This window comes from Sorex fumeus, unplaced genomic scaffold, assembly GCF_029834395.1.
Source record: "Sorex fumeus unplaced genomic scaffold, SorFum_2.1 ptg000003l, whole genome shotgun sequence".
NCBI lineage: Eukaryota > Metazoa > Chordata > Mammalia > Eulipotyphla > Soricidae > Sorex > Sorex fumeus.
In genome coordinates, this window is record NW_026606060.1 from 53,604,564 (window position 1) to 53,624,339 (window position 19,776).

Below are 19,776 nucleotides of genomic sequence, written 5' to 3' on the forward strand. Positions count from 1 at the left end.
TTTAGTATCACTGAAAACAAGGAGTGTTGGATATGATTGAGTGATTGTTGAGAGCTTAATTTTTTCCATACTTCATTCTGACTCTCTGTGTCTCACAAATGTCACTAACAGTGAGTGGATGGTGGGAAAACAAAAGATAAAATAAGTTTTCATCATTTGTTGGTAGCCCTGGAACACTGTTTCCCAAAGTAGGCAGTAATACCCGCCAGGAGTTGCTGGAACAATCCAGGATGGGAGTGGTAATAGTTGGACTACAGTAGGGAGGGCACTTTATGTTTGTTCATTTTAAAAAAGGTAGATTTCCAGGTGGATACTGCATCGTCTTTTTTTTCTGAAGGGAATTTTTACTCAAGAAATTACGAATTTGATTTTGTGGAACTGGGAAATTAAGATAATTTAAAATAACAAAGTTTATAGCCTCTTTTGCTTTTGAATGTTGAAAAGACATTTTATTACAAATGTGCAACCCACTCCTAAATTATTTTAGAGCAATTTACATTTGTACTTTCATAATGGCTAGTCAAATGAAGCAGACTATTATAGAAGAAGAAAGCTAGACTTTCTGGAACTGGAAGTGATCCCTGGTTGAATTGAATCTTTATGTAAAAGAGTAGGTAACACATGGGTGCTGATCACTTCTCCTGAAAGTCATGTATTTCGAAAACTATTGTAAGGGAGTGGCTTGATCAACTTCTGGCTTCAGCTTTGTCTGGCTATTCAAATAAGACAGTGGTTGTTCACTTGGTACTACTTTGGGAATTCTTCGTAGGTTATCTTAAATTCTGTGTGGGGGTGCTGGAGTGATAGCACAGCGCGTAGGGCGTTTGCCTTGCACGCAGCCAACCTGGGTTCGATTCCCAGCATCCCATATGGTCCCCTGGGCACCGCCAGGAGTAATTCCTGAGTGCAGAGCCAGGAGGAATCCCAGGTGTGACCCAAAAAGCAGAAAAAAAAATGGGAAAAAAATTCTTCTGTGTGTGGTGTAAGAATGGCTTTACAAAGGGGCCTTGAGATGACTATACAACTATACAACCTCAAGAGATGTTGTAATATACCAAATTCTGTAGGAAGTCATTCAATCCCCAATTTTCCCTTTCCTCTCGTTTGTCATAGAGTGATTCTCATCAGTTCCGAGTCATGGCAGCTGTCCTTCGCCATTGTTTACTAATTGTAGGTCCAACAGAAGAAAAAACAGAAGAGCTGCACAGGTAGGTCACCTCCGTATTGATACCTCATTGAAGAGCATCACCAGGTTTTGTTTTTATGTATCCAGTTTTAATTGTCTATTTAGAGCAGTAAATAAGTAACTGGTACATTAAAAATCATCAAGTGCCATTACTGAATATTTATGGTGTGACATCATCCCAAGTTCTTTATAAAGATTAACTTCTTTAATCATCATACTAACTTCATAGTAGGTAGGTATCACTGTTTTTCCGTCTCCATAGATAATGAAACTGAGGCAGTTTCTCCCATAGCACTCAGCCCAAATAACTGAAAGAACTTGGATTTGAACCCCGTTTTTAATTGCTACATTTAATCTAATACTCTCACAAATGTCATTCCTAAAAAGTATTTACCAAGGACAGGTGATATAGTTCAGCAGTGGAGCGCTTGTTCTGATCATTTCAGGTCTTAGGTGTGAACCCTAGCACTGCAAAAAATGTGGGAACCCAAGCACGGTTCCACATCTTCTGGCTCTAATACTGAATCCCCGGCCCTGTTGGCTCAGTAACATCATGAGTGGCCCTGGGAATCCTGAACACTGCTTGGGGTATCTCCCCCAAGTAACTGATAATGTTTTATAAGAATACAAATGGTATTTTAAAAAATTTAAATAGGGCTGGGAAGATAGAAGTGGGGCTAGGGAACTTGCTTTGCATGTGGCAGACACCGGTTTGATCCCTGAGCATTCCACCTAACACTCAACCCCCAAATTGAAACTTTGAATTGTTTCAAAGAAACAATTCTGTTTTACAAATAGTTCTTAAATTGTGGGGGTTTTTTCATAGTAAAAATTACCTTTTCAGCATTTAAAATACATGTTTTTACACATACAGTTTATGGGATAGGGACGTGGCTCAGTCAGTGACAGCGTGCCTGCCTCACATGTGTGAGATTTGGAGTTTGATTCCCAGCACTGCACAAAAACAAGCCAAAAAAGAAAAGAAAATCCTCAAAATATAGTGTAAGTAAAGCTTTGTACAAACAGAGCCAAATATAAAATGAAACGTCCTTTGTGACTAGACAGTACAGCAGGACTTGAAAGACAGTATAGTGTATTGAAACAAAAACACCTATTTTTCAGTCACATATTATCTTACATTGGACATTATATTAAGTTCATCAGTAGGTTATCTTTGTATTCTCTGCCATGCAAGCCTTTATAAGGTTATTTTTCTCACAATGAAAAAACATAGTATTGTACATGACAGGGTATGCATAGTATAGCAGGTAGAACACTTGCCTTGCACTTGGCCAACCTGGGTTCAATCCTCATTACCACAAGAACTGTCAGGAGTATTTCCTGAGCACAGAGCACTAGGTGTGGCCCAAAACCAAAAGCATAATGTAGTAAGTAGCTCTGTCTTTTAAAAAAAATCAGATAAACTATGATACATCATATTCTTTAAGAATTACATTAAACATTTTTACTTACTATTTTTTTCATAACCAAGAAACAACAGAACTCTAGAATCTATAAAAGAGTTTACAAAAAGTAAGTTTCATTTTCAGATAGATATCAATCAACTATGCAGGGAATTGAGGATCAGGTGTTTTGACTAGAATTTTCAACTAACCACAAAACAAGTGTTCTCTAAGGTAAAGGTAAAGGTAAAGGCCCTCCCGTTGATCGTCGATTTGCTTGAGCGGGCCCAGTAACGTCTCCATTGGAGACTTTTGTTGTTACTGTGTCTGGCATATCGAATACTCTCGGTAGCTTGCCGGGCTCTCCGAGAGGGGCGGAGGAATCGAACTCGGGTCGGCCATGTTGGCCGTGTGTAAGGCGAACGCCCTACCCGCTGTGCTATCGCTCCAGCCCGCAAGTGTTCTCTAAGAGTGAATTTAACAGGGAACCACTGTTTCTCAAAAGAGCAAAACTGCATAGAGCGGGACTGGAGCGATAGCACAGAGGATAGGGCATTTGCCTTGCACGTGGTCAACCCGGGTTCAATTCCCAGCATCCCATATGGTCCTCGAAGCACCGCCAGGAGTAATTTCTGAGTGCAGAACCAGGAGTAACCCCTGTGCATCACTGGGTGTGACACAAAAAGCAAAACAAAAAAAAATTTTTTTAAAGTGCATAGAGCTTTTAAAACCTAATTTAAAAGAAAATACAGTTTCTTCATTTTCTATTATGGTATTTGATTTAAGTGTTTCTTTTTCTTAGATGATTCTAAAGATATTTTTCTTAAATTAGCTAAGTCTTATTGCTTTGATGAAATACCCATTAGAAGTTGTGTAAGGGATAGAAGGGATATCCTAGGGCTGGAGAGATAATACAGCAAGTGGGGTGCTTTCCTTGCATGTGGCTGATTTGGGTTTGGTCTCCAGCACTCTCTATGTTCCTCTAACCCCTGGCCAGGAGTGATCTCTGAATACTTCCAGATACAGCCCAAATACCAAAAAGAAAAAAAGTAAAAGAAGAAAAAAAAATAAAGGATGTCCCTAGGGACTGGGAACATACTACAGGGGTTAAGATATGTGCTTTGCAGTGCCCAACCCCTGTTCAGTCCCCAGCACCATATGGTCCCCTAAAGTACCACAAGGTGTGTTTCTGGTGGCTCCCAGGCACCACCAGAGGGGCACAAGTGGTACCCCCAGCATTGCAGGGCCTGAACAGCACAACATGGTTGCCTCTTGCATTGAATTCCTCACCTGGTTAGCAGAGAATTGCCAGAAGTAATGGCTGGATCATCACTTAGGAGGCTTCCTCCTCAAAAGGGGTGGGGTGGGGGTGTAAAGAAAGAATGTCTTTGGCTTGGGAGTTGGCTCAGAGACACATCCTTTGCCTGTGAAAGGACCTGCGTTCAGTCCAGAGCGCCCCACAGCCCCCAACACTGCAGTGTGTAGTCATTGGGTGTGAGCAGCACAACACTTGGGCCTTGTATTAAACCATCTTGCCTGATTGGAGAGTTGCCGTGGGACTCCCTGAGCACTGCCTGGGAAATCCCCACTCTTTTATCCCTCCCCTGCCCCATCCCTGCAGAGAGAGAGAGAGAGAGAAAGAGAGAGAGAGAGAGTCTTCTTAGAGCCACTAACAGCATTTACTAGTATGTCTCAAAGATGTTACTGGGAAAATTGAGTGCTTCTTAACTTGACAGCTTATCTGAAATGGACCTGCATGTCTCTTTAATCAGAATTAAATTGATTAGTATCATCTTGAGCAGTAGTAATGATGCTAGTCTAGTCCATTTAAATATAGAGAAAACTGTACCACTCTCAAAGGGCAATGTTGGGAATTTTACTAGTACTCTAACACCTACCTAGTTGTATTAATTTATAGTCATCCTGAAAATAGTTTTACTGTTTATCTTTAAGAAATCATTTTTTAAAAACTCTCTTGAGTTTTTAAAGGTTTAAGTGTTTTAAAGTAAACTCTTACTCCATTTCTCAGTTATTTTCTAAGTTATTCTATTTCTGTTTTCTAGCTTTGGAGATGACATTAATTCTTTTTTTAAGAAAAACTATATATAAAGTAAGCGTGAATAGTGTGTATGACTTGTCATCAAATGCAAAGGATTATGATGGTGATTTAATGCCAGATTTATAAAGCACTTCTTCCCTAGCGCTGAGTAAGCCCTTAGCTGCTGGCCCCTCCCCAGAACAGCTGTCTTTGCTGCCTTAGTGATGTTGTTGTACAAGAATATGGGCTTTTAGGTCCAGAATTTCATTCTAAACATGTTCTTAAAGTTGATTCTTGATTTTAGTAATTTGTTTAGGAACACATTTCTATATGTATTTTGTGATCGTGTAGAGAAAAGTTGTAAGCTAATCTATTTTCCCAGGTCAGCTATATTCTGTGATACAGACATAGCAGTAGCATAATAAGGTATCCAGAAGTTGAGACAGTAAAAATAATGGTTTAGCTTTTTCTGATGTGTTGTTTCTGTAAGACAGTGTTCTTTATTGTTTTCGATGCTGGGGATCAAACACAGGACCTAACACTTGGCAGGCATGCGCTTTACTACTGAGCCATATCCCTGGCCTATTGTCTTTCTTTTTCCCCCAAAGAAGTCAGAAGGATATGAGCATAGAGATAAAATTAGTTCACAAATAGAGTTGACCTCGACCTTTATTTTTACTAATCAGCATCTTAGGTCACTTTAAAAAATCTATTGCATTTCCTTTTATCTATACCATTGGTAACAAAAAGTTGGTATTATCTACCTTTTATTTTTTTTTCTTTTTTTTCCTTTTGCTTTTTGGGTCACACCCAGCGATGCTCAGGGGTCACTTCTGGCTCTGCACTCTGGAATTACTCCTGGCAGTGCTTGGGGGACCATATGAGATGCCGGGGATCAAACCCAGGTCGGCTGAGTGCAAGGCAAATGCCCTACCGGCTGTGCTATATCACTCCGGCCCCAACCTTTTTATCTTTCATTTGTTTGCTTGGTTTTCATTCCTGAGCCACACTCAGCAGTGCTCAGGGGACCCCACAGAGCCAGGAATTGAAACCAGGGTTCTAGCATGTATATCAAGTGCTCCAGCTAGTTGAGCTGCCTCTTTTGCCTCTAAACAGAACGGCCTACTTCTGTTCATCTCTGTTTTCTATCTGAAAGGGTCTTTTTGTTTTGATGTGTTTTGGGTTTGTTTTGATGTATTTGGGAATGGGGAAGGAGGTGGTCACACCAAGGATCACTCCTGGTAGGCTCAGAGGACCATATGGAGTGCTGGGATTCGAACCTAGGTTGGCTCTGTGCAAGACAAATACCCTGCCCACTGTACTGTCTCTTTGACCTCTAACTGAAAGAATTTTCAGCATTTTTATTCATTATCAAAAAGCACATACATAAGCACTTAGCCAGAAAAGAAGTATGTGGATACGATTTTGTTTTATTTTGGAGAGGAGAGGTGTACCTGACTTATACTGCAGAGGACAGAAGAGGAGAGGAAAATTGAAAATTTTAAGTTCTCAGTTTCATTTCTTCCACTCAGCAGTTGTCATCTTTGAAGATTTTTTATTGTCAGTTTTGTTTTTAGACCGTCTCATTTCATCTTATGTACTGAGTACCTAATGACACCTCATTACTGTGCTAAACATAGTCTTTTTTCTTTTCTAGCTTTTACAAGATTTTATTGACATGTTACACTGTAAAGTTAAGGTATTGAATGTATTTACTTGATATACTTATCTATTACAAAATAATGATTTGATAGACTTATGCACTGCAAAATGATAACCACTGTAGTATTAGCTAAGCTTAATGTCTTACATGTGGTAGGCTTAATAAATGGTTGGCAGTTGGATGATTTTATTTCATGTTGTATTAGGTACGAGGTGTTAGGCACTTAGTTGAGCTCCAGGGCATCAAAGATGAATCTGGTACTATTACAGTTCCTCAGAACTCAACCAGCTAGTGGATTAGACAGACTTAAAAGAAGTACAATTTTGGTTTTGTTTGTTTGTTGTTTGTTGGGGGGTTGTTTGTTTTTCTTTTTTGGACCACATTCATTGGTGCTCAGGGTTTACCCCTGACTCTTACTCCTGGTGGGTCATGGGGGACCAGATGGGTGCCAGGGATTGAACGAGGGTCAGCCACAGGTAAGGCAAACACCTTACCTACTGTACTCTCTTATCAGTTCCTTAAAGTACAGTTTTGATGAATCTGTGTTTTTTTTTTTTTTGGGGGGGGGGCTACATCCAATAGTGTTCAGGGCTTACTCCTAGCTCTGTGCTTAGTGTCACTACTGGCGGGGCTCTTAGGACCATATGAGCTGCCAGGGATCAAACCCAGGTTGGCTGTGTACAAGGCAAATGCTCTCCTCCCTGTATTAACACTCAAACCTAGTTTTAATCAGTCTTATATAAGACATAAATTTATATAGGTAGAAAGTAAAATAGCTTACTCTACAGAGATTGAAAAGTAGCTTTATTGTTTTGTTATCATTAAAGCTTTTTGTTCATTTTTAACAGTTTCTTACTGAGTATAGCATTTTCTAGGTGATCAGATACTTTCTGAGCTATCGCTATGCATCACATCCATGCACAAAAGACTCCGTAGTACATCCTGTGGAGGACAAAGAAGTCTAATGGGAAGATAGAGCATAAAGATTATGAGAAGTGTAAAAACAGGACAGGAATGGAGGAGATAGAGCGAGGTAGTTTTTGAATGTTCTCCTAGTAAATTAATTTTTAAATTTATCTACAAATTTAGTTATATACAAACATATAATTAGATTTTTTTCAGCCAAATAATTTTGAAGAGAGTTCAAACAAGATCACTGTGGTCTGACTCCCTGAACTTCATTTCTCCGTCTACTCCTTTTTCTCCTATTAGACCCTTTGCAGGGTTATCTTCTTCTCTCTGTATTCTAAAGCATAAAGATTATGATCTGTATTTTAGCCTCGCTCTCAACCCTCATTGCCCTGTTCTGCCAATTTTCAACATCTGTCATCCTGCCTTCTTTATCCATGTCTAAACTCATGCAGTTAGTCCCATTATCCATCCTGACAGAGGGCTCTCTTCCCTCTGTACCACATAGAGTTGTTTGTTCAAAGGGAAATTCCTGCTTAGAGTTCTTTCGTAGTTTCCCTCTGTCTTTATGACTAAGAGAAAACTTTCCTGGTAGAGAAGGGGAGTTTGGGGGCCACACATAGGTGCTTCAGAGATGCTCCAGGCTCTGTGCTTGGGAATGCTCAACGGCTCTGGGGATCAAAGCAGGACAGGCCGCTAGAGAAAACTTCTTTTATGGCTATATATATTTGCTAATTACCTGAGCTCCTTCTCTTGTCCTCTCTTTAAGATTGCAAGCCATGTTTGCCATTCTCAGACGCAACCTTCCTGAGCAGATACTGCTTTTGACTTAGAAATTATGTTTATTTTGGATGATTTTTGGGAGAGCTGAACATTCTACACTAGGCACAACCATTGAAGATTAGTTATCTGACAACTGAACTGAGTCTCAGTTTTCTCCAGTTTTTAGGAGGACAGTCATACAAAAAGTGTCAGGCTATCCTTAATCTTTTTGGATTATGTTCTCATTATGACAATGTTCTAGTAACATAGATTTCATGTGCATGACAAAAACTATCTCTGATTATATTGTATCAGATGAATTCACAGCATTGGACCTCAGGCATTGGCCTCATATTTGACAGCATTCACTTTGTTACCACTCAAAATATTTCATGGCAGTGATAGAGAGCTATATCATTCCATGATCCAGATAATTCTTTACTAAAGCTGATCTGCTCTAGTTTCTCTTATTCATAATAATCTGCTTATTAAGGCCTTTATATTTGCCCTGTTTGCTATTTAAAATGTTTTTATATGGAGCTGGAGAGATAGTACTGTAGTTACAGCGCTTTCTTGCATGCAGCCAACCCAGGTTCAATCCCCAGCATCCCACTGCCAGGAGTAATTCTTGAGTGCAAAGTCAGGAGTATCTCCTGAGCATCACTGGGTGTGGCTCAAAAACCTAAAAAAAAAAGAAAGAAACTGAAAAGAAGGAAGGTAGGAAAGAAGGAAGGGAGCGAGGGAAGAGAAGAGAAGAGAAGAGAAGAGAAGAGAAGAGAAGAGAAGAGAAGAGAAGAGAAGAGAAGAGAAGAGAAGAGAAGAGAAGAGAAATACAGTTGGGTCTTACTTGTCACTTAGAATTGAGCCGAGATAGCTCCCCCTCTGTCAGGCCTTCCCAACTTAAATGGATACATACACAAGTGCACACACATGATAGAACATGTACAAGCACACACTATCACTCTTTGTCTCTTTATCATATTAATTTTTTTCCCTTTATTTTATTTTATTTTTTTTTACAGTTGTAGATTTACAATTTTTTGTGCTTTGGTTTCAATTATACAATGATCAGATACCCATCCCTCCACCAGTGCCCATTTTCCACCACCATGGATTATATCCCTCCCACCCCCTCCCCCCATCCCCCCTGTCTCTGTGGCAGGGCAATCCCCTGTGTTCTCTCTCTCCTTTTAGGTGTTGTGGTCTGCAAAAGAGGCATTGAGTGGCAAACATGTTCAGTCCATAGTCTACTTTCGACATGCATCTCCCCTCCTGGGAGGATCCTCCAAACATCCTTTATTTGGTGCTCCCTTCTCTATCTGAACTGCCCTTTCCTCTAGGATACCCGGCTGGCCTCTAAGTTATGGAGTAATCGTCCTGGTGCTGATCTCAGCTATTCTTGGGTATTAATCTCATACTTTGTTACTTTATATCCCCCAGATGAATGCAATCTTTCTATGTCTATCCCTCTCTTTCTGACTCATTTCGCTTAGCATGATACTTTCCATATTGTACCACTTGTATGTAAATTTCATGACTTCATCTTTTCTAACAGCTACATAGTACTCCATTGTGTAGATGTACCAAAGTTTCTTTAACCAGTCATCTGTTCTTGGGCATTCAGGTTTCTTCAAGTTTCTGGCTATTGTAAAGAGTGCTGCAATGAACAAACAAGTGCAGATGTCACTTCGACTATACATTTTTGCCTCTCTGGGATATATTCCCAGGAGTGGTATTGCTGGGTCAAATGGGAGCTCAATTTCTAATTTTTTGAGAATTGTCCATACTGTTTTCCAGAAGGACTGAACCAGTGGACATTCCCACCAACAGTGAAGGAGTGTCCCTTTCTCGCCACATCCACGCCAGCATTGATTGCTTTTGTTCTTTTGAATGTGGGCCAGTCTCTGAGGTGTGAGATGGTATCTCATTGTGGTTTTGATCTGCATCTCCCTGATGATTAATGATGTAGAGCATTTTCTCATGTGCTTTTTTGCCATTCGGATTTCTTCTTTGAGAAAGTTTCTGTTCATTTCATTGCCCCATTTTTGGATGGGGTTGGATGTTTTCTTCTTGTGGAGTTTAACCAGTATTTTGTATATCCTGGATATCAACCCCTTGTCAGATGTGTATTCGGCGAATATCCTTTCCCATTCTGTAGACTGTCTTTGTATTTTGGTCACTGTTTCTTTGGAGGTGCAGAAGCTTCTTAGTTTAAGATAGTCCCATTTATCTATCTCTGTTTTCACTTGCTTGGCCAGTGGCGTGGCATCTTTGAAGATACCATTAGCTTCAATGTCATGGAGGGTTTTGCCAACTTTATCTTCAATGTACCTTATGGTTTCTGGTCTGATGTTGAGGTCTTTAATCCATTTTGATCTTACTTTTGTACATGGTGTTAGGCAGAGTTCTGAGCCTATTTTTTTGCATGTAGCCGTCCAGTGATGCCAACACAATTTATTAAAGAGGCTCTCCTTACTCCACTTCACATTACTTGCACCTTTATCAAAGATTAGATGAGCATATGATTGAGGGGAGATGTCAGTGTATTCAACCCTGTTCCATTGGTCTGCAGTTCTGCCTTTGTTCCAGTACCATGCTGTTTTAATTATTACTGCTTTGTAGTACAGTTTGAAGTTCGGGAGATTGATTCCTCCCATTTTCTTTTTCCCAAGAATTATCATATTAATTTTTATAGGACTTATTACCAATGAAATAATCTTGTTCTTTTATTTTTCTACATGGTCACTGTTGCTCCCCTCACTAAATTATAAACTTAACAAGAGTAAAGATTTTGTCTCTTTTGTTCCACACTGTATCACTAATACCTAGAAAAGGTAGGTGTACATTGTACATAATAAATATTGGTGGCAGAGTGAATATCCTTGTTAGTCACTTATCAGTGTTGCTGGGAACTGCAGAAAGATCTTCCTCAAGTTCTTACTTCCTACTCCTTGCTATAAATTTAATCTGTATTCATTCTTTCATATTTTCTGCTAATCTCAGAAAATCGAGTGATTTTTTTCCAATCCAAGGCTAGCTTCCATAATTTTTTTTCTTGCCTCTTTAAACCTTATTCTAGCATTTAATTCCTCTGTACCTTCTTTTTGGGCTTTCTTCCTTCAAAATGCCGAGGTCTATCCCAGGTAGAAGGGAAATCTATTAAACTTTTTCTCCTGTCAGAGTTATCAACCTCTCTCTCCTTTCTTTCACAGTTATGTTTTTTGCTGGTGTTTTTCATACCATTGATCGCTAAACATTTGAATCAAATCTTAATCTATAAACTGTATGAATATGCTACTTCATATATCTTTTTACATATAAATTACATATGTATGTACTGCTATGTATGTTAATACATTAGGTACATGTACTATTAAACTATATATGAATTAAATAAAAATATATTAAAAAATTAGAAGATATGTAAATGTACATATACATTTATATGTATATTTATTACATATAAATGTAATTTTAGTACTTAAATTTCTCCCCACACCAATAGATTATCTTTATATTTTCAGGGTTTGCAAGACTGCTGATTTGTAACTTGCTGTTTCCATAACTTTACTCTCTTCTCTTTTCATTCGCCAGCACAGTTCTAGTGTAAGTTCTTCGGTAATACATCTAGCCATGTATCCTTCTCATCACAGCAGTCCCCATTACAGTCCAGCCCACTTCACGTATGGACATATGCACCTTCTCACCTCACTGTCAACTAAAGCGGTGCAGAGGCCTTGTCCTTTGCTTTACAGTTAGGTTTTCACTTCCCCACTGTTGCCATATTCTGTCATCTCTCTAGAGTTTTTCTCTTACCACCTGTAGTGTCATATGTCTACTGTTCAAAAGTAGTTTGCCACTTACTAAGTGCTTGGAAGAGTTTTGCATGGTTTTGGTGTTTTGTTTTGTTTCTTTTTATTTTTGGTAATCCTTACAATCAGCTGGTGGGAGAGGCCATATCTGTAGCACCATAGGAAAGTATTTTCTCTAGATGTCTGAGGCCCTGGATATGATATTTTCTTGGTCCAAGAAAAACAAAAAATAAATGTTATTGGAATAGTGGAATACATTTATCTCTTTTCACTTTAGGGATAAAGATACTAACACTCAGAAGGAGCCATGTAGTGTGGTCAAGGCATTTTTTTTTTCCTGAAGAGACAACCTAAAATTCAACCCATTGCTCCAAATCGTGCTTTGGTGGCTTCTTTTAGAAAAAGAGGTATTAGCTTTTATTTTTTGTTTGTAGCCCCTACTGTAAGGCATAGTGAATATTGGTTGAGAACAAAGTGAGGTTTCAGCTAGCATTAAGGAATGTGCATGTTTTGGTCAAGAAAAAATAAGGACTGTATAAAAGTGGGAATATGTGTTTGTCACATTTAGAAAACAATGACCAGATCACTGGGTTAAAAGGATATACTGTGCTGAGAGTTGCGGCCAGGGGCCTTTCCATTCTGTAACGTAATCAAAGTTTTCTTGACACTGCCTCAGCTCTTGCTTCTCTAGACTTCTCTTGTCCTCTGCCATTAAAACTCCTCTAAGTGGCAACTATCTGGAGCTTCTGCTATTCTCTTTTGAAACAGGCAGTTTCACTCTTCTGCCAGCCTATTACTGGGGAGAGTACTTTGTCAGTTGTCATCTTGCTTCATCTGTCTGTCTTACATCACTTGACATAAGTGAGCACTCTATTCTTTCTCATGTACTTTCTTCCAGGATACCACCCTGACAAGTTATTCTGTCTTCTTTTGCTTAGCTCTGGATAGAATACCCCAAACTCTTGGCCTTCATAAATTTTTTGGTCCATACCCAAGCCTTTACTTGAGACTCAGTAAATTACTTACTTAACTCAGTCTAATATCTTTAACTGTTATCTATGTGCAGACTCTTTGGTTTATACCTCTAATCCAGCTTTCTCTCCCTAAACTTTAAAGTTATAGCTAAGTTTCTGACCAGCATTTCCACTTGGAAATCTGATAACATATCCCAAATCTAATTTTTCCCAAATTAAAACCAGTTTTCCCCTTGATAAGACTGTGTTTCCAGCAGTATTTCTCATTTCAGCTTTGGACACTTACAGAGTTCTACTTTCCAAGTCTAAAAATCTTAAATTCTCACTCCATAACTGGTCAGGAGATCAGGAGATCTTTCACAGTGTATCTGCATCTGACTTTTTCCTCTCTTAGCACTCTGCTCATTTGTTACAGTCCTGACTGGTCCTTCTCACTTTGGCATCTTCCAGAGTAGCCAGAATGACTTTTTTAACATAAGACAGAATGTATCACTGTGCGAAGCCATGCAGGGACTCACCTTTTGCTCCAGATAAAAGCTAAAGTCATAATAGCTGACAGAACCAATCAGACCCTTTGGCTACCTGTCTGATATACCCTACTGCGCTGTGAGTACTTGGCCCACCACACCTACCTCTTTGTAAGTCTTCCAATCTGCCACTACTCTTAGCCTGGGCACTTTGCCCTTGCTCTGTCTGAATACCCTTTCCACATGACTCGCCCCCTAACTTTCTGTAAGTCTTTGCTTAAATACGCCCATACTCATTGGGGTCTGCCATAATCACCCCATTCAAAATTTCACCTGCATGTCTTGACTCTCTTTCCCTTCTGGGTTTTCCCCTTAGATTACTGACCACTTTTTAGAAAGCTATTTAGCTGACTTGTTTCATTTTCTTTCCACTAACTAATCTCTCTACGATGGGGAAAAAAACCCCATGTATTCTGTGTGTGTTTATACATTCATATATACACACATACATATAATATGTATGTGTGTATATATATAAGCTGTTTTAATATAAAGGTGCAGGTTTTTTAATGTGCCTTTTCATGCTCCTCAGTGTTATTTGGTATTATATTTAATCCAGCAACTGATACAGAACTATATTTTAGATTATCTTCCCTCTACCACAAGGGAATAGGACTTTAATCAGGGCATTCAGGAGCTCTAAATAGGCCTTGCTTTTGAATCTGCATATCAGGAGGGGGCTGGGAGCCTGAGTGGGAGGATGTCATGTCCCAGTGATTAATGATCCCAAGGAAGCTGAAAAGGGGAGAGTAATATACACAGTATTTCTACCCCCTGGAGTAGGAATGCAAACACCATTGTGCAGATCTGTGCATAGTCACTGACTTCCTGGTAGCTGGAGAATTTCATACACTCTTCTACCACAAATAAAACTGTCAGAGAAGTGACAGAGCTCAAAAAAACTGGCCTTCCTTACTTAAAAAGAATAGCTCAAACACAGTGAGCCAGAAAATTAATTTTGTAGTTGTTTGGGAACCCAGTTGTTTAATAAGGAACAGGGAAATGGGAACTTTTCTTGAAAAGCCTAAAACCTCCAAATATTTGTTGAATCAGACTTGATGTTTGGTTTCTTAAATTTACCAAGTTCCTGGAAACTACTTATTTTAAATGAATTTCAGGGAGACATTCCTCTATAATGAAATGAATGGTCTTAAACTTACTTAGTGTGGTCTATAGTAGATTTAGAGAATCATGCTATGGATAGACTCCAGAGCCCATAATCCCATGAATTGGAAAAAATAAATCCTATTTATACAGTTTTAGAAAATAATTTTTAAGATTTTTGGCTTTTTTCCCTTTGTCTTTTAGTGAATCCATATTCAGTAGTAATTTTCAAATGCTTAAACCACAAGGAAAACATCAGCAACAGACAAGAATCTACAGATATTTGCAAAATGTTCAAGTTTCAACCAAATTGTGATTATATACAAGTAATAGTAATAATAATCACTCTTTTGGTAGTAGTAAATTCATTGTAGTATTCATAGCAGAAGTAGTAGACAACAGTAGATTTTTAGTGAATACAATCAAAGAATCTTCTTACTTATTAGGACCCATTTATTGATAGGATTTTTCCAATTATTTTATTTTTTTTAATCTTACCACCCTTCCACACTAATTCTTAAACTTGGATTTCTTATGAATTTTTCCATAATATTAAAAAAAAAAGAATGTAGAACCACTCTTCAAAGAGAAAAGAAAATTGTGATTGTTTTTTCAGAAAACAGTTGTTTTGCTATTTTGTATTATTGTTGAGGTTTCATTACAATCTAAATTAAAAGGAATTTCTGTATCTAAATTAAGACATCACACCGATTAAGCGCTGAATTTGGTTTCCAAATGGTTAGACGTTTAAATTGCATTTGCAGGAGTTTATTTTTAGTCAGGATGTGGTTATTTTTAGCTCTGCTTCTCTGTCACTAGGAAATGTAATGTCTGTCTTTCCATTGTTGTTTATCAGGAAGTTCTGAAGCACAGGCTTTTAAAACTCAGCACAGCCTCTCCTTTCAGATGAAAGAAATATGAAATGTTGCATGGGGAAAAATTATATTTGTGAATATGTCTATTGGGGATTGGAGGGATGCTGAGCCACTCCCCGCGGCCCTCCGGGGACCACGCAGGAGGAGGGATTGAACCTGGGACTCCTGCATGCAGAGCATATGCTCCAGCCTTTTGATCTATTTCCCCAGCTCTTGAAGAACTCTCAGTTTTTGTTAGTGTGATTTTGGTCTTTTATACACTGAGCAGCAACAACAGCAAAAGAGAATCCAAAAATAACATGGTTTGGGTTCCCCCTACTGGTGTACCCAGACTCATGTTCTCATTAATTAATACCTAGCAAAAGCTCTGGCAGAAATTCAAAATCACTGTGTTGACTTCTTTCAAAGAAACCTAGTGATAAGAGAATGAGGAGAAAAAAAAAATCCCCAAAAAAACATTGTATATCAATGTTTTAATCAAAACCAGGATGATACAAAAATTATATTTTCTACATCTACAAAGAACAAAATTTCATCTTACAATATTCGATTTCTAGTATTGTTGCATCTATATAAGCTGCTTATATACAATGCTTCTCGGTGTTTCATATTATAATCTAAGGAATAATAAAACACCAGTAGATACACAAAAGGATTTAAAACCCCAAGGGGAGAAAAGCAGGGCTAGTATTGTATAATAATAAAAATGAAGAGCTGGTGTTAAAGCTTACTAATTCCTATTTTAGCCATTTCAAAAAGTGACATGGCATTATGTGATTATGTGCCTATTTAACATCTGTTCATTATAATTTGTCTTATGTGTATTTGAAACAGTTCTTTATTTTCTATCTCTTAGTAAAATACTAAGTGGCATTAATGGTTCGTTTTGAAAATGAAAAATTTTAATTGACTCCTGAAAGTCGCTTCTGAACTTATTATCTTTGCATTTTAAAGGACTATTCAATCAAATTGAAATACTGTATTTTTAAATTGCTTTCCAGCAATGCAGTCAACCTTTTAAGCAATGTTCCAGTCTCTTGTTTGGATGTTCTCATTTGTCCATTAACCCATGAAGAAACTGCACAAGAGGCAACGACTTTAGATGAAATACCCAGTGATAAAACAGATGAGAAAGAAACAGTTTTGAAAAACAATACCATGGTATACAATGGTATGAATATGGAGGCCATTCATGTTTTACTCAGTTTTATGGAGAAAAGAATAGACAAGGTAAGGCTGATAAAATGGAGATCTTGGGAAGAGGCTTTAATGAATATAAATGTTCTATATAAGCATCACAGGTGTGTTTTTTTTTTTAAATTGAGGCTTTGTATATAGCTGGTATCTTTCATTATTGTTTGTAGTCTAGAAAGCATTTTTATTATTGTAATATATGATAGATTGCTAAAACCAAGTGAATTTGTATTGATACAACACCAAAATTATGACTGGTTCCTAAAAACAGGAAAAATAATTACTTTTTGTGTACTCTTTTATAAGTCTTAAAGTTATCCCCAAAAAGACTTCATTGTACATACTTAAAAATACTACATTATATCAGACATATCTTTATTAAAATTAGAGCTTTCCATTTATTGTGAGCTACTTAATCTGGTTTGTCACATGATTTGTCAGGTAACTATAACAAAAGGAAGAAAGGTAGTATGGATGGGTTATCCAAACTTTTCCCTCATCAAAATCCATTAACCTAGAAAATGTAGGGGGAAATCTAGGAAAGATAAAAATGGGTATTAGTAAATCAAAAGATAATAAAATGGGAGTAGGAAATAATTTTCCCTTTTTCAATTCATTTATTGTTCATTTCCAATATTACAGAATTTCAAGGGGATAATTTAATATTTCTGTATGTGTTTAAGATTCACAGCATCTACCACCAAAGCTCTCGTGCCATCCTACCACCAAAAAGATGCCCTCTAATTTGGACAGTTTTGATAGTTTAAGATGTCTCTTCCTCAGAAAGAGAATTTAAATATGCTCAGTTATGTGGTAGGAAGTAAGACTATTAAGAAACTTAACTAATGTAGTGTGTATGCCTTTTTTTCTAGGGAAGCAGCTATAGAGAGGGTCTAACTCCAGTTCTCAGCTTATTAACAGAATGTTCCCGAGCCCATCGAAACATCAGAAAATTTCTCAAAGATCAGGTAACTGCTCAGTTCATTTTATACCTTGAAGTTAATCTTAGATGTAGTGTTTGGTGTGTATGTGTTTTAACATAAAATGAGTTGAATTCTTTCCCCTAAAAATTTTTTTAGAAAGTCAGAAAAGTTAGTTTAGTTTTGACATCTTTCTAATCAAGAGATAAAAATGAGCCTGTTTATTTTTAAATCATTTGTTCAAAAATACGTATTATCTACTATGTATTGTGTTAAGTACCTTTCTAAGCATTAAAAGGATTAAAAGGTGAAGTCTTCATTTTGTGGAGTTTGCTTTATAGTAAGGAGGAGGGCAAAAAGTAAACAAATATAATATGACAAGCAGTGATGAATATTATCAAGAACAATATGGAAAGATATGCAAGACTTGAGAGAATTGTGAAGGGCCTCTCTGAGAAATGACATTTGAGCAACATCTTGAATAAAACAAAAAAAAGGATCAGAGACCGTCTGGAAGTTTTGTACACCAAAGAGAGCAAAAGTCCCTTAAGATGTCGTGATTCTGGGGCCAGAGAGATAGTACAGCGGGTAGGGGTTTGCCTTGCACGTGACTGCCCTGGTTCTATCCCTGGCATCCTATGTGGTCTCCCGAGCCCCACTAGGAATAATTTCATCAGGAGTAACCCTAGAGCAATGCTGGGTGTGGGCCCCACCCCCCAAAAAAAATAAGGTGATGTTTTTGTATAGCTTAAGGAATAGTCAACTAGAGAAAGAGCACAAAGGGGAGAGTAGTAGATGAAGTAAGGGAAGTACAAAGAACCAAGTTACGTCAGAATACATGGTACTTTTGATTTTAAGTGAGATGAAACAGTATTGGTCCACTTTTTATTCCTTTTCTTTCCCCCTTGTTTTGGGGCCCTATCTGCCAATGCTCAGAAATTACTCCTGCCAGAGCTTGAGGGAACCATATGGGGTGCCAGGGATTGAACCTGGTTCTGCCTTGTGCAGGGCTAGTGCTCTACTCGCTGTACTATTGGACCATCCCCACATTGGTCCATTTTAAGAAGGGCACTGATCTCATTTATATTTAAAGACATGAAAGCTGCAATTTGCGGGATTAGGTAAGAGGATTGTGAGTAGATACAGGCAGGCCACTCTAAGAGAGAGCTGATGATGAAGAGCTGAAGTAGAATGGAAAGATTTAAGAGTTTAGGATAAATTAAAAGAAACTCCATCTTTCCACCACTGCATGTACAATTGTAAGCGTATGTACTGCTATATTTTTGTTAATTGCCGTGCATGAATTTGTCTCTGCTTATTATTATTTCTGTGGCCAGCCACCACATTTGTGTCCTGGATCTGTTTCCCTTTCAACTTCTCAAAAACTTCTGCTCTACATTTATTCCTTCTCTTTATTCTTAGATTACTTTTTTTGTTTTTTTTGATTTTTGTTTTTTAATGTTCTGGATCATTTCTGTCTAAAAACATCTTTCATGTTAAAAACAACAAAACAGATACTTAAATTCCATGTCTCATGTTGCCTTCCATTTCGCTGCTTTTCCTTATGTAGTGTTCCTTAGAGTGTTTTCTATATTCATTCACTCCGAAACCCCACGTATTAAGATTTTATGTTTTCTGTCTCTCCACTGCAGGTCTCATTCCAATATTGCTAAATCTAATAGTGGTCAAGTTTCCTTCCAAAAGCATATTGATTTATTAAATATTTCTTCCATGAAATACTTTGTTCATTTGGTTTCTAAGACATAGGGAGTGCAGTGTTTGAGTGACCCAAGGCATTTTTGCTTTATCTCCATATTTAGTTATTTGGTGATCTCTGTAGTCATTGTTTTGAAAGTCATTTATATGTAGATGACTCTTAAGTGTATATATTTAGCACTTACCACTAAACTCTTGGGCTTAACGGCCTTATACTCATCTGCTCCCCTTACACTCATCTGCTCCCCTTGGAGATGTAATAGGTATCTTTAGTTTAACATATTTCAAGCTAATCTCTCTTTCTCTCTTTCTCTTCCTCCCACCCTCCCTCTCTCCGTCTCTCTCTCTGTCTCTGTCTCTCTCACTGTCTTTCTCTCTCTCTCTCTCTCTCTGTGTGTGTGTGTGTGTGTGTGTGTGTGTGTGTGTGTGTGTGTGTGTGTCTATCTCCTCTTTTCTAAAGGGAGGTGGGTTTTCCCAGAGAACAGCCCCTGGACCATTCTCAGGACCTGGCTGCATAGGTTTACTATAAGGGCCAGAGACAGATTGCTGCTTGAGTGCTGCCAGGGTTATCCCAGGAGTGTTTGGGGGCTTCTAGGGCTACACTTGACAATTCTCTGAGGATTGTGTGGTGCTTGGAATGAACCTGGGTAAGTCATATGCAAGCCACATATCCTAATATTTACACTATTTTCT

At 38.1% G+C, this 19,776-nt stretch overlaps 1 protein-coding gene across 6 annotated transcripts in view; it reads left to right on the top strand.

Annotated features, from left to right (window-relative positions):
• RIC8B (RIC8 guanine nucleotide exchange factor B) overlaps positions 1-19,776 on the top strand; it is a 128,388-nt gene that overhangs the window by 51,931 nt on the left and 56,681 nt on the right. For all 6 annotated transcript variants that reach the window (XR_008793145.1, XM_056118730.1, XM_056118766.1 and 3 more), the window contains exons 5-7: positions 1,114-1,208; positions 16,255-16,483; positions 17,320-17,415. Coding sequence is in view for 5 of the 6 variants with exons in the window: in XM_056118730.1 (XP_055974705.1) it covers positions 1,114-1,208; positions 16,255-16,483; positions 17,320-17,415 (420 nt within the window). In the remaining variant the exon portion in view is untranslated. The remainder of the gene's footprint in view (positions 1-1,113; positions 1,209-16,254; positions 16,484-17,319; positions 17,416-19,776) is intronic.